Genomic DNA, 13,997 nt, shown 5'->3' on the forward strand with positions numbered 1-13,997 from the left:
CAGAGAATAATGCATTGATGTTGGGGCATAGATTTTTCATGGTTGTCGCCACGTTCAAGCAGGAGACGTAACTCTGGATTGCTAGCTGCTGTAGTTGAGCAGCCTTGTCGTTTACAAATGGGAGAGCGTAGAGACTAGCTAGGCCACTCGATCTCTGTAGCTGTCGTTTCTGACTGTAACCGTTCATCCAAGATCAACCTGGTTGGAGGCTCCATCAGTATTTGTCAGGGGATCGAGGAAGAACTGGGTGGGGATTGGGGCTCAGCATCCCAGCTCAGGACGGCTCTGCTGTCTGCTTCATATCGGTGGTCGTTGGAACAGTCAGTTCGAGCAGAGGGGACAAACAAACCATCGCTCGATCTCATGGTCATGGAAGTCCCCCTCATCTTCCCCGCTTGGCCCAGCCTCAGCTGTTCGGTCCTCATCCTCACTCCTCACCTCGGCTATGGCCATGGCTGTTCGGCGAAGGAAGCGCGGTGCCGCCGCCCACACCTGCAGTATACAGTTCGCCGAAGTGGGGACACCTGCCGGGTGGCTCTGCTCGTAGGGATGCAAGTGGGTACCCATTGGTATTTTTGGGTTTTTCCATTCTAGTTCATTTTTTCTCTCAAATTAATTACGTAGTATGCCATTTTAATTCATTTTATCAAGTTTTGGGTCGACCCAATGACCCTAAAAAAATGGGACTTGCATCCCTATCTGCTTGCCTTCGCCTGACAACGACGAGCATAAATCAATCGGCTGAATACAATTTGATTTTTTTTTTGTTACTGTCAAAAAATATCTGCGGACAAGTCCTGCCTGCAAGTGCCAGGCGGGAGATTGGTTGGGTTGAGTCCGCTGGACTGTGCATTGTTTGACTTGTCCACTGAATTTTCATTTTTATAAATTTGTTTGCTCCATTACTGATGGGTACCACAAGAAAAATGATTAACCTCGTAGATGGGCACGATGAGATCAGGTTTGTGATAATAGGGGTGTAAATTAGCGTTCTTAGATGCATCTCCAACCCTATTTAGTTCAAATGTTTGTGCTACTTCTTCAAAGTGAGACTCCATTTTCAAAAAATAATACATATATTTGAACTAAAGAGAGTTAGAGGTGCACCTAAGAATCTCCAATTTGCATCCTTATGTGATCTATGTGATAATGTCTACGTGAAAATATAACCAGGGGCATTTTACAAATATCCAGGGGCTGAGATAGTAGGCCCCCCGGCGAGGTCGCTCGGCCGCTGGCAACCTTTGCGAGCTTCACTGCCAAGCATCTGGGGTCTCCTCCCACACACTGCCGCCCCAGCTGCTGTCTCCAGCCAAGCGCCCGGACAGCGAGGGAGCACAGCGCCGCCCACCTGCACAATACACTTCGGTGAGGCGCTGCGCCGTGGGCTGGCAGCTCAGCTCGTTGTCGTCGCGCCGCAAGAACACACGCCGGGCATTGCACGTGTCCACCTCCAGATATTCGCACACACTCAGCTCCATTTTGCCCTTGGTCTGAACACTGAACTCCAATCTGAAGCATGACTCTGCCTTATGGGTGTGTTTAGTTCATTTTGTAAAAAATGTGTAAAGATGCAAATATGGCATTTGAAGTACTAAATGAAGTCTATTTGCAAAATTTTTTGTATAGATGGGTTGTAAATCGCGAGACGAATCTAATGATGCTAATTAATCCATGTTTAATCAATAATTAGCGGATGGTTACTGTAGCATCACTGTTGCAAATCATGGATTAAGTAGGCTCATTAGATTCGTCTCGCGATTTACAGCCCAACCATGCAAAAAGTTTTGTAAATAGACTTTATTTAGTACTTCAAATTAGCAATATTCCTTTTTACTTTAATGCGTTTACGGCTTTTTTGCGTTTACATGTAAAGAACTAAACAGGGCCTATGTTTCAATTTACTGTATCTTCAGTTCTTTCTTCTTTGCAGCCGATCTAACTTTACAGCTTTGTGATATCGTAGCTGAAAAGAACCTCAATTCATTTATGAATGCTCCGAGACTGCTTGATTCTTTTGTACCTGTCAAATAAATTGTTCCAGTAGATCCTGTCTGGGGTTCTTAGATGCGATAGCTTGGAGATCTCAGAGTGTATTCTAACTGGCTACTGGGATTGCTATCAGATGCAGAGTCAAGAAAAAAACTGTTGCTTTGCTTGTGATCATTTCCAATTGTTGGTACAGGAAATGTTAGGAAGACTAAATATGCTCTTTTTTCCATAAACAAGCTAGTGTAGTCTTCACGCAGTAAGAAGTTGATGACCTGTTTCATTTCCAATTAGCAACCAAATATGCACTTTTCCATAAACATATACGTGTTGTATGGATGGTGAAACATATAGGAGGGCAGTTTTTTAGGAAAATTATGAAGTCACTCATACCTGCGATGGTCACTGTAGCCTTATGTAGGAAAATATTTGAATATTTTCTTTCAGGGTTTCACAAGTTGTTAATATCTCTATTGTTAGTCTTATGTACCTGCCATGGTTTTAAATAGCCGGCTATAGCCCCGCTATAGTCTTTTTAGAGGGTTCCCGCTATGCTATTTGTATTTGTGACGCTATAACAGTTATGGACACTAAATTGGACTGTAGCTGCGCTAAATGACATAGCTTTATCCTTAGCTCGGTGCTACTGTTTTGGTCTTTTGGACAACTGAATATTTGATTGTAAGAATTTTGGGAACATATTATGTGCAAATCAAACTCTCCATGCAAACTATAGAAACTTAAATCTGGGCCATCGGATCAACATCCAACGGGAGGGGCGTAGGGAGGTGGGAGGGGGGATTTGTAAAAGTGTGATTACCCAATTCAAGGGCGGGTCCATATTGTAAAATTACCGAATTCCCCATGCCCCTTGGATGTTGATCCGATGATCCAGATTGAAGTTTTCATAGTTTGCACGGAGAAATTGGTTTGCACCTAATACGTTCCCATGAATTTTATTGTATTGTCAACTTAAGTAATGTTCCCGTAGCTCTAGAAATATAGTTGTGTTTATAAAATTCACTAATTACTATATTTTTGTGCATCTATTACTTGTATTTTTTATAATTTAGTAGTAAACCACTATTTGTCATAGCCTGCTATAGCCTCTTAGCCTCGAAGAAAAATATGCCGCTATATGTCATAGCCCGCTATTTAAAACCATGGTACCTGCTTGAGTCATCATCTTGATGTTTGATTCTACCTTGATCTCTTAATGTACACTGCTTTTCAGAACTCCAATCTAAAGCATGACTCCACTTTAAACATCCACTTTTGGCGCAAGCTTTTGGTCTTTATGAGAGGTTTCATCAAGTGGCATGTCTCCACATTTGGTGAGCATCCATCTGATGCTCTAAACCGAAATAGACCAGCGCATCTTGGAAGAATGCTTAGAACTTCTCAAGAGATCGTGGTTCATCACCAGTATGAGCGATCTTCTCAAGAGGAGATTCCAAAGATAGAGTTGCGATGTGTGATGTATGGAAGTGTTAAGCCTCCTGCTGGGAGGTTTGATGCCCTAGTATGTAGGTCGCTAATACCACCCTACTACAACTATATCTATACTTGTGAGGTTCGAGATCTGAAAACCACATCTGCTAAGAGGAAGCGTTCTTAATTAATTGTGATATTTCGAAGCTTCTTTAAGAGCGCGAGTGTGTGTGGGCGCGCGCGCTTGAAACTTACATATGGCAAGGTCGTTGTAACATTTTTTTGTGAAAAAAAGGAAAATTTTATTTATTTCAAGAAGGATACATCATCTTGAAAATTTCCCGATTGTTGTAACATATATGATGCACCTGCAAATTTCGTTGTAAACAAGTAGTTCATCATATATGTCCCATTTCATACCATGAAATCTTCACGAAGTGTAGCCTTGTTTCCGAAGACATGTGCATCGACTTTGATTGAAAAGATCAAAAGGGGTGCTCACCAATTTCTTGGGACAGGTAAGGAAGATGGGATTGTGATTATTCAGTTGTACGATGATGCATATTGTTGCAGAGCCATGATTCCCAGAGAGTTGATTGTGTCAACAAGAACATCTGAATATGTATGTTAGATAACTCTAACATTTGTGGCTCCATGTATCCATCTATATTACTATATTACTAGATAGGGCTATTTATAGCCTCCCCAGGGTGATCTCGACCGTCGATGGGATCACACGGTGGTTTTACTAGCCTCCTGTGGCTGCCTAGGAAGAACCGGCGTTAAAGAGGTGACATGGCCAAGTCTCTCACCCACTCCTATGTATGTAACCCAATGCCCTTTAAGCTAAGGGGTCTAGAGAAACTAATTTTCATTTGGACCAACAATATATACCTCCATGCAGAGATCACAACGAAGTCATTTCCTCCAAAAAGCCATGGAAACTTCCATTTTTTTGGCAATCTTTCAGCTCGTTGCAAAGCAATGACATGTCTGTCTCCCTTCAGAGTGAGGCTGTCTGCATTTGTCATCCTCTGAAAAGAAATATTATATTCTGTTCATCGAGATTTTCTTCTCTATACCATTTTTTTTCCGCATCCATCCATCCTTTATATCTCTCCTCTATATCAGCTACCAGCTGTGGGATCCACGCGTCAGATTTTTTTATCTCTTTTTTACCCCCTCCAATTCTCTCTCTCTCTCTCTCTCTCTCCCTGTCTGAAAAAGACTCACTCTGCTTTAATTGAAAGCAATATTCGGGTACAAAAAAAAATGGGGACACCAGTAGCAATGCGCGTACATGACTTGACATACGAAAACGAAAGAGCAAGCATTATCCAAATTAAAGTTCTTCATTGTCCGTCACTTGGACATGCTTCGGTCGCTGCCTGCCCACCCAGGTTTTCAATTTCTCTAGGACCTCCATCGCTTCCTCCCGATCAGTTGGCTTCAATAGTAGGCGCCATTTCTGCAAAAAGGAGATCCCAGAGTATAAAATCTTTAGTGGATTGCCTGGAAAATCTCCCTCAATTTGCATCTTGTTCCTGTTGATCCACAGGCTCCAAGCAAATCCCGCAAAAATGAAAAGGTCGATTCGCTTAGGGATTTTCAGATGCCCAGTTACCCATTTGACTTTCCAGTCTTCCCAAGATATTGGGCAGGCGTCCCAACCAAGGCTGTCCTGAGCCCCGCACCAAACCAACCGCGCTACCGAGCACCTGAAGAAGATATTGTCGATGTCTTCAGCTTGTTAGCATAGCACACATAAGCGGCTGCCTTTCCGGCCCCTATGTTTCAGAGAAAACGGCCGTCTGGAGCCTGTTGTTATCCAGTTGCCAAAGAAACATTTTGATCTTGAAGGGGGTTTTAACTTCCCACAGGCTCTCAGATTCTCTCTCACACACGCCCTTGTGTGTTAGTAAGGAGTAGAGAAACTTCGTAGTAAATTGTTTGGATTTGTCGAGCGCCCACCCGACAGTATCCGTCGCTGACAGAGGGGTCGTATGTAGCATTTGCATAAGTAGTTAGTAATTGTCCTCCTCCGGAGGAATAAGGCTGCGTCGGAATGTAACTGACCACTCTCCATTATGGAAGAGCTCGGCCACCCTCCATCGTCGGCGCCCCTCCTCCTGCTCCCTCCCTCATTGGCGCCCCTCCTCCCTTCGCTCGCGCGCGCGCCGGCTGCTACTTCCTCTGCTCCTCCTCCCCCCCTCCGCTCGCACTCGCGCCGGCTGCGGCGGCGGAGCTCCAGCTCGCGCGCGCGCACACTAGCCGTGGTGGCGGAGTAGGGCCCACCTCCCTCCTTGGACGGGGAGCAGCTAGTCACGAAGGAGGAGGCCAGTCGCGTCCATGGCCGGCTCGGGCCAGAGTGGCGGCGCAGGAGTGGTGGGGAGCAGCTGCGGGCAAGCAATGGAGTAGCGCAGGAGTGGCAGGGAGCAGATGCGGTATCCCTACCCGCCCAGCCGCGGAGCTCCACTGCTCCCTCTCTGCTGGTCTCCCCTAGATCCGGCGGATGGGGCCTTCTACGGCGGCGCATCGAGATGGGGCACGGCCAAGCTCCGGCGAACGTGCGAAGCAGTTGCTCCTAGACGTGCGGCGGGGTGGCGGCGGACGTGCTGTGGGCGCTTCACAGTGAGAGATTAATATATTCACACATTTTTAATGCAATAACATATAAAAGACATAAGTAGGTAAACATGGGGCAGGTTGCACACCAAGGCCAGATAATCGTTCATTGTTTAGTAAGTTTTCGTGAAGTAGCTGACTGTAGCATCTCCATATTTCAGGTTGGACTCCTCAAAAGAAAGTCATGCAATGGAGAAGGAAAGAGCAGGATGTATCATTTGTTTGGTCAAAACTGTCGTGTTCAAAAAGTATCTCCTTAATTTGATCAAAGACTAGAAGCATGGGAGAATAAATAATTGATGGAAGTGGAGAACCACATGTTGCAAAGCAGCTTGCAGGGAGGTGCATGCATGGTGATGGATCTTGCATTTAGATTACTAACCAACGGCTCCAGAGTCAAGAGATGTACCTTTCTCAGCTCGTTTTGGTTTCATTTTGTTGACAATGAGGGGGAGGAAATAAAAGTCAATCAGGCAAAGTTGCTAGGGTCAAACATGAAAGACCACGTGCATTGACTATTCCATTGGACCAACCTTGTGCATGACTTGAACTATATATCTCTGTTCATCTCTCTTAGCTGTTCTTAATACGTCCCTGATATCCTTAGTCTGAAGACAGAGCCATCTCGTGCTATTTCTGCAAAGCTCCTTTTGCGAATCTTTCTTCCACCTGCTGGGTTGTCTTCTGAGGAGAGAGTCCCATGATGGAGATTTTTCTTTCTGCTGTCCTGGGCGAGCTGGCTTCTAGATCCATAAATTTCTTCATCAGCAAAAGCTCCAAGCCGACGATGCTGGGTGTGGCGGACAGCCTGCAAAGGGCTCTTCTCCGAGCTCAGGTCATTGTCGATGAGGCCATGGGACGGCAGATCACAAACCAAGGTGTTCTCCAGCAGCTGGACATGCTCAGAGACGCCATGCACCACGGCTATTACATCATCGACACCTTCAGATACCAATCTCACAGCGAAGAGGAGGCCAAAGGTCAGGTCCAGAGTAACACTTTGTCTCTTTTGAAAGTAAATTCTCTACAAGGCTTGAGTTCGTCCAGTAGAAACACACAGATTTTGGAACAGCTGCAAAAATCGCTTGATGATTTAAGCTCCATGATCATTGATGTGGAAAAGCTAGTTGTGTTCTTGATGAGCTATCCACGCCTATACCGCCAACCTTATAGCATGCATCTCCTGGTGGGCAATTGCATGTTTGGGCGCCAGATGGAAACTGAACTTGTCATCAGCTTCCTATTGCACACACAATCTCATGCTCCTAAAGAACTAGAGGTCCTGCCAATTGTTGGTCCTGGTAAAGTTGGCAAGAGCACCCTTGTTGCTCATGTTTGCAAAGATGAAAGAGTCCGTGACCATTTCTCAGAAATACTTTTCTTGCGCGGGCATGACCTCAAAGGCGTTGACCTTGCTCTGCTCAAAGAAGGATATGTAACAGAACATCAAAATTGTGGATCAGATTCAAAAAAAGAGGGAAGATTACTTATTGTTGCTGAGTTAGTTGGCACTCTCACCGAAGATGTATGGAATAGGTTGTATTCTGCTTCTATGCGACATGTGCCAAGCGGTAGTAAAATCATTGTCACAAGCCGGTCTGATGAAATCATAAAGTTTGGAACAACCCGGGCACTAAGTCTGAAGTATTTGTCCCATGAAGCATATTGGTATTTCTTTAAGATGGTCACATTTGGAAGCATGGATCCTGAGATGCATCCCAGGCTTGCCCGCACGTCCATGGAGATAGCTGGGATGATGAACGGGTGCTTCGTTGGTGCAAATGTGGTCGGTTGTTTGTTGAGGGACAACATTGATTTCCACTTTTGGTGCAAGCTTTTGGTCTTCTTGAGAGGAGTCATCAAGAAGCATGTTTCTAAATTTGGTGTGCATCCACTTGATCATATAATTGAGAAGAAGCCTGCACATCTTGGGAGAATGTTTATACCTTCTGAAGATTTTGTGCTTCATTATGAATACCAACGCTCTTCACAAGAGGATGTTCCCAAGATAAGAATACAAGATGTTGTTTATGGAAGTGTTAAGGCTCATGGGAAATTTGAGGCCCTAGGATGGAGGTCTCGAATACCACCCTACCATAGCTATGTAACTGTAACGTGGCGTCATCGGGCTCGGCGGGTGTGCCCGGAAACATCGCGCGGGAAGGGTTCGCGGTTCCCTCCAAAACCGCACCCGAACTCGGTTTCGGCAGTTTTCCAAAAACTGCCCCCGGAAGATTCCAGAAGGACGCGTGGCAACATCAAGAGGATTGCGTCGAGTCGAAGCAAACTTCTCGGAGTTGTCGCGGCCATCGGATGTCTTCGATGTATCTTTTCCGGTTTTGCCCCTACGGGCTTTTAGTTTAATTTCAGCTGTAGGGGTATTCTAGTCTTTAGTAGTCGGAGGCTTGGATGGCAAGGAAGGGGAGCAGGTGGGAGGGGACGTGCTGGCTTGGTAACAAAAGGCAGGCACCCTCCCTGGGTTGTGCTGGGCGCTGGACAGAGAAAGCAAAATAGCTGCAAGCCAGGCGCCATCTCTCCTCCCTGCTCTTCTTCTCCCCTTCCATCTCTAGGATTCTAGCAATGGATTTTTGAAGAACTTGTAAGGAGATCTTGTGGGAAAGGAGGCCCATTCCTCCTTGTGCCCTCGGGGCTTTGAAATCAAGGTTCGTTCCATGTCCTACTGAGCTATGTGTGCATGAATCATCCTTGTTCTTGATTTCTTCGTGATTGGTGTGTCTACCACTTGTTGCCGTAGTTCTTGAGGCTCTTCTTGGGACTAGAATCATCGTAGTCTTGTGCTAAAACTCATCTAGATCGTGAGCCTTCAAGAACTCAGTTTTGGAAAATTCCTGAAAACCCCGTTCTTCCTCGGTTCTTCGTCGATTCCTCTCAAACCATGGAGTAGATCGTCGATTCTTTTTGTGAGTAGGCTCACAAGGTCTTTGTGAGTGTGCCTGCAAATTTTGGAGAACTTTTGACCTGTTTTGATCGATCAATCTTCGAGTTTTTGGTTGTGCCGAGAGGAAAACAGAAGTTCTGCGCTCGGGCAGGATTTTTCCTTAACGCCGGTTGAACCGACGCTGGCGTTCCTGAGCGTCGGATCAACCGGTGAGTGCTTTTGTCACGGGTTAGGGTTTTTGGGGTTTTGTGTGATTGCACCGGTGCTTTGATTTCCCCAACGTCGGTTTAAACGGCGTCACTAATTTGGTTTTGCTGTTGAGGTCGTTCGACCGGTGTGTAAGGGTTTGTCAACGTCGGTTCATCCGGCGTTCATTTGCTTCGGTCTGTGAACCTTCTGGACAACTGCACCGGTGATGGAGTTTTTGGGAGCATCGGTTTAACCGGTGTTCATTGCTTGGTTTGGTGCATTTTGTTGATCCTCTGGACAACTGCACCGACGTGAGTTTGCGATTTTGTCGGTTTAACCGACGTTCGATCACCGGTTTAACCGACGAGGTTCAAAACCCAGCGTCGGTTCAACCGGTGCTCACTGGTTGTTTGCTGCAGGCTCTGTATCACCGGTTTAACCGACGTCGTTCAAACGTGTGCGTCGGATCAACCGATGATATATACCTTGCTTGGTTCTTGCACTGCTTTCGTGCAATTGCTTCCGCGCTTGATCGCTTCGGTTCCTAGGCTTGTTTTGTGTTAGTGTAGCTCCCTTGTAGCTACTCTGCACATCGCCTAGAACTCTGGGGTTGGGGTGCACTCTTGAATTGTGAGCCGAAGTTTTTGATCGCGTTAATTTCCGAAGGCTCCCATTCACCCCCCCCTCTGGTCGCATTTCTCGGTCCTACAATTGGTATCAGAGCTGGGACGGTTTCTCTATAGCCTTCTCCGGTTCGAAACCGTTGTGCGACCATGGGTTCACCGGGCAAACCCCCGATCTTCGATGGATCCGATTACGACTATTGGAAGGTGCGCATGCGTGCCTATCTTTTGAGTCTAGGTTCCGAGGTCTGGGAGATTTGCGTGGACCCTGATTTTGTGAACCTTGCGGTCCGTACGACCGAGCTTCAGGTTAGGAGACATGAGGTCAATAGCAAGGCGTACAACGCTCTCATAGCCTGTCTCTCTCGTCCTGAGTTCGATCGTGTCAGCGACCTTCTCACAGCCCGGGAGATCTGGACACGGTTGGCCAATTTCCATGAAGGAACCAACCATGTCAAGTCGAGACTGTATGAGACTCACCGGCGGGAGTACGAGAACTTTTCTCAGTTGCCGGGTGAGAGCATTGACACCATGTTCAGTCGTTTTCAGTCGATTGTGAACAAGGTGCGTGCGAACCAGCCACAGGGCACCCAGGCCTACTCCGATCATGAGAAGGCTATGAAGCTTCTCTATGCTCTTGATCGCAAGGTCTGGGAGGTGAAGGTCCAGACTATCATAGAGTCTGCTAGCTATGAGACCCTCACTGTGGATGAGCTGTTCAGTAAGCTCAAGGCTTCGGAGGTGGAGAAGCTCTCTCGAGCTAAGATGGAAGGCAATCATGCTGATGCCTCCGCCTCCAAGTCTATGGCCCTGGTAGGCAACTCTGGAGCTAACCTTGATCCTTCTCTTGGAGGTTTTTGCTTGTCTTCTCTTGTGTCTGTGACAGATGAGCAGCTGGAGGTGCTGGGAAACGAGGAGCTTGCATTGATCATCCACAAGTTCCAGCGTGCCTTCAACAACAGACAAGCACGAGCGAAGACCTGCTTCAACTGCGGCAAGACCGGCCACTTCGCCGCCGAGTGCCCCAGGAAGAAGAGTTCCAGGGATGATGACGGCCGCTTCAAGCACGAGGAGTACCGCGAGCACCGCCACAAGCACAAGAGTGGGCACTCCCACAAGAAGAATGGCGGACGTTCCAAGCGGCACCACGAGCGGAAGAAGAAGAACGTCGGCAAGTACAAGGACAAGCAGGCGTTCGTCGCCCAGAGCGAGGATCACTCCTCCACCAGCCAGAGTTCGACGTCTTCGTCCTCATCCAGCTCCAGTGACTCCGACTCACACCACCGCGGCGAAAAGAAGCGGAGCTCCAAGAAGAAGGCTACAGAGGGCTTCACTGGCCTTTGCCTCCATGCTGGGAAGGCGGTCAGTCTCTGCACCATGGCCATCGACTCCGACGCCGACGGAACTCCTTCCACTACTGCAGAGCTTGCACCTCAGCTAGAGTCAAGCTCTGAGGTACGTCCTGAGCACCCCACTCCTGAGGAGTTGGAGGATCTTTACACTGCTTTAGATAATCAGGATTTGATCATTAAGGATGCTAAGAGGCAGTTTAGGGCGTTGAGACAGGAGCTGAAGGAAGCTAAGTTAGCTTTGGAGATTGCTCAGTCTGCCCCCGTAGTGGAGGAGTGTGTTGAGGAGGATGAGTGCAGTCAGTGCATCGGTTTGATGTCTGACCTGTCAGAGCTCAGGAGCAAGTATGACGAGAACTTGCTCAAGCTCGAGGAGGGCAAGAAGGCCATGGATGAGCTCAAGTCCCGGCCTACCCTCTTGGGTGCCTGCAAGGAGTGCCCAGCACTTAGAGAAGAGCTTAAGGAGAAGAATGTTGCTTTGAGAAAGTTGGAGAAATCCGCAGTTCCTAGCTCTTGCTCTGCTGATTGTACTGTGTGCCCAAGCTTGAACACTGAGCTTGAGGAGGCACGGAAGGACAAGACCCGGATGGAGGAGGAGAACTCCCACCTTCGGGAGATTCTCAGTTGGGTGTCCGCCCGCGAGCCTCAGTTGGGCATGATGGTTCAGCAGTTTAAGCGTCCTGATGGTGTTGGGGTTGGTTTTGCTTTTACTCCTGCTGACTTTGTCCAACCCTATGGTAAGATTGGTGAGATACTTGAGCCGAGTGTGAATGTACTCTCTTCCACAGCTTCACCAGTTCCTAAGCCAGCACCAGTTAAGGACGGAATCCTCACTGAGCCACCTAAAGCTCCACCTAAAAATCCAGTGTGGGTTCCCAAGCCTAACCATCTCAAGAACCGACTGGATACACTCCCTCCTAGTGGTAAGCCAATTCCTAAGCCCAAGGTGAGAACTCAGCCCCCCCGAGTTCCTCAGAGAGCCCCAGCTTCTACACCACAGCCTACACACAAGAGAGAGCCTTACCTGTGTGAGTGGTGCGAAAGGGAGGGTCACTTGGCAGAATTTTGCTTCCGGAGGTTGAGGTTTGAGCGCAGGCAGTCTGAGAGGCGCGCTCCGGAAGTGTTCCACCAGGCTACAGGTGGACACACTCCAGCTCGACGTGGGCAGAGGCGGGATGCCAGGCCACGTCGTGTAGGTGGAGGAGGGGGAGGCGGTGGTGGTTACCGTGCTCCTGTTGGTGGTTTCGCCGGCCCCGGTCCACACCGTGCTTTCGGTGATGGTCAGTGTGGCCGAAGCTTTGGTGGCCGAGGCGCACCACGTTTTCCTCAGCGTGGTGGTCGCCAGCCACAGTTTTCGTTTGAGGATACTTACCCTGCTTTCGATCAGATGGCACGACACTGGTTTGCTTCTTTCTGTGCTAACCCCAGTGTCGGGCCATTTGCCCGCTCTTTCTCTTCTTACTGAGCAGGACACTCGAGGCCTGGAGGACATATGGCTCATGGACTCCGGATGTTCGCGCCACATGACCGGAAGTCACAGATGGTTCTCCAGCCTCACCCCGATGAAGGACAAAGAGTACATCACCTTCGGGGATAACAGCAAAGGAAAGGTACGTGGAGTTGGCGCTATTCGGATTTCAGATGACTTCACCTTGAGAGAAGTTGCTCTTGTTGATAAGCTGGGTTTTAATCTGCTCTCTGTTTCACAACTTCTTGATGATGGGTTTGAAGTGAGTTTTAAGAGAGGTTGCTCGCGTGTTCTTGATTCCAGAGGTGATTTTGTTTGCGGCATTGTTCCTTTTGGTCGTGTGTTTCGCATTGACTTTTCTGGATCTTATTCTAGCACCTCTCACTGTCTGGTGACTGGTCAGTCTTCTGAGCTTTGGAAGTGGCATAGGAGGCTTGGTCACTTGAGTTTTGACCTACTAGTTAGGCTCAGCTCACTTGATTTGATCCGAGGATTGCCCAAGCTTAAGTTGGACAAGGACCTTGTGTGTCACCCGTGTCGTCACGGGAAGATGGTTTCCCTTCCGCACCCACCTGTAAATCAAGTGATGACATCACACCCTGGCGAGCTTCTTCACATGGACACCGTTGGTCCTGCTCGCGTGCGCTCTGTCGGTGGGAAGTGGTACATTCTTGTGATCGTTGACGACTTCTCTCGGTACTCTTGGGTTTTCTTCTTGGAGACTAAGGATGAGACTTTTCAGCACTTTCGTGATCTTGCTTTGAGGTTACAAAACGAGCTTCCACATGCCATGAGGGCTATCCGCAGTGATAATGGAACTGAATTTAAGAACGCTCGTTTTGATGACTTCTGTCGTGACTTTGGTCTTGATCACCAATACTCCTCTCCTTATGTTCCTCCACAGAATGGCGTGGTTGAACGCAAAAATCGGACCTTAGTGGAAATGGCCAGGACGATGCTCGATGAGCATAGGACTCCTAGGCGTTTTTGGGCCGAAGCGATCAACACCGCATGCTATGTTGCCAACCGCATCTTCCTTCGCTCATTCATGAAAAAGACTTCGTATGAGTTGCGGTTTGGTCGACAGCCCAGAGTGTCCCACCTGCGTGCTTTTGGTTGCAGATGCTTTGTTCTGAAGGAGGGAAATCTTGATAAGTTCGAGTCTAGGAGCTCTGATGGCATTCTTCTTGGCTATGCTCTTCAATCCAGAGGCTATCGTGTTCTTATTCTTGAAACTAACCGAATCGTCGAAACTTGTAATGTAACCTTCGACGAGTCCACTCCTTCTTTGTCTGCTTCTTTGGAGTGTGCAGGTGATGATGAGTTTGGCCAGGACATCTTCGAGGATGAGGATGAGCCTGAGGCCTTTGAGGGTGATGGTGGTGTCCCTGCGCCGGCTGCAGGCCCACTCCCTGGAGATTCGA

At 48.0% G+C, this 13,997-nt stretch overlaps 1 protein-coding gene across 1 annotated transcript; it reads left to right on the top strand.

The window, feature by feature from the left end:
• Positions 1 to 6,200: 6,200 nt before the first annotated feature.
• On the top strand, positions 6,201 to 12,984 carry LOC120659213. The gene is made up of 4 exons (XM_039937272.1): positions 6,201 to 8,155; positions 10,756 to 11,632; positions 12,747 to 12,835; positions 12,949 to 12,984. The coding sequence occupies exons 1-4, from the start codon at positions 6,746 to 6,748 to the stop codon at positions 12,982 to 12,984; spliced, it is 2,412 nt and encodes an 803-aa protein (XP_039793206.1). The 5' UTR covers positions 6,201 to 6,745.
• Positions 12,985 to 13,997: the final 1,013 nt, after the last annotated feature.

The sequence above is a fragment of the Panicum virgatum genome, chromosome 2K (assembly GCF_016808335.1).
Source record: "Panicum virgatum strain AP13 chromosome 2K, P.virgatum_v5, whole genome shotgun sequence".
Taxonomy (NCBI): Eukaryota; Viridiplantae; Streptophyta; class Magnoliopsida; order Poales; family Poaceae; genus Panicum; species Panicum virgatum.

Excerpts from the sequence above, each read along its gene's own strand:
- LOC120659213 (XM_039937272.1), top strand. The coding sequence starts at position 6,746 with ATGATGGAGATTTTTCTTTCTGCTGTCCTGGGCGAGCTGGCTTCTAGA. Across the intron at positions 11,633-12,746 it reads TAGCTCTTGCTCTGCTGATT|ATGACTTCACCTTGAGAGAA; the intron begins GTACTGTGTGCC and ends TTCGGATTTCAG. Across the intron at positions 12,836-12,948 it reads TTCTTGATGATGGGTTTGAA|CACCTCTCACTGTCTGGTGA; the intron begins GTGAGTTTTAAG and ends ATCTTATTCTAG.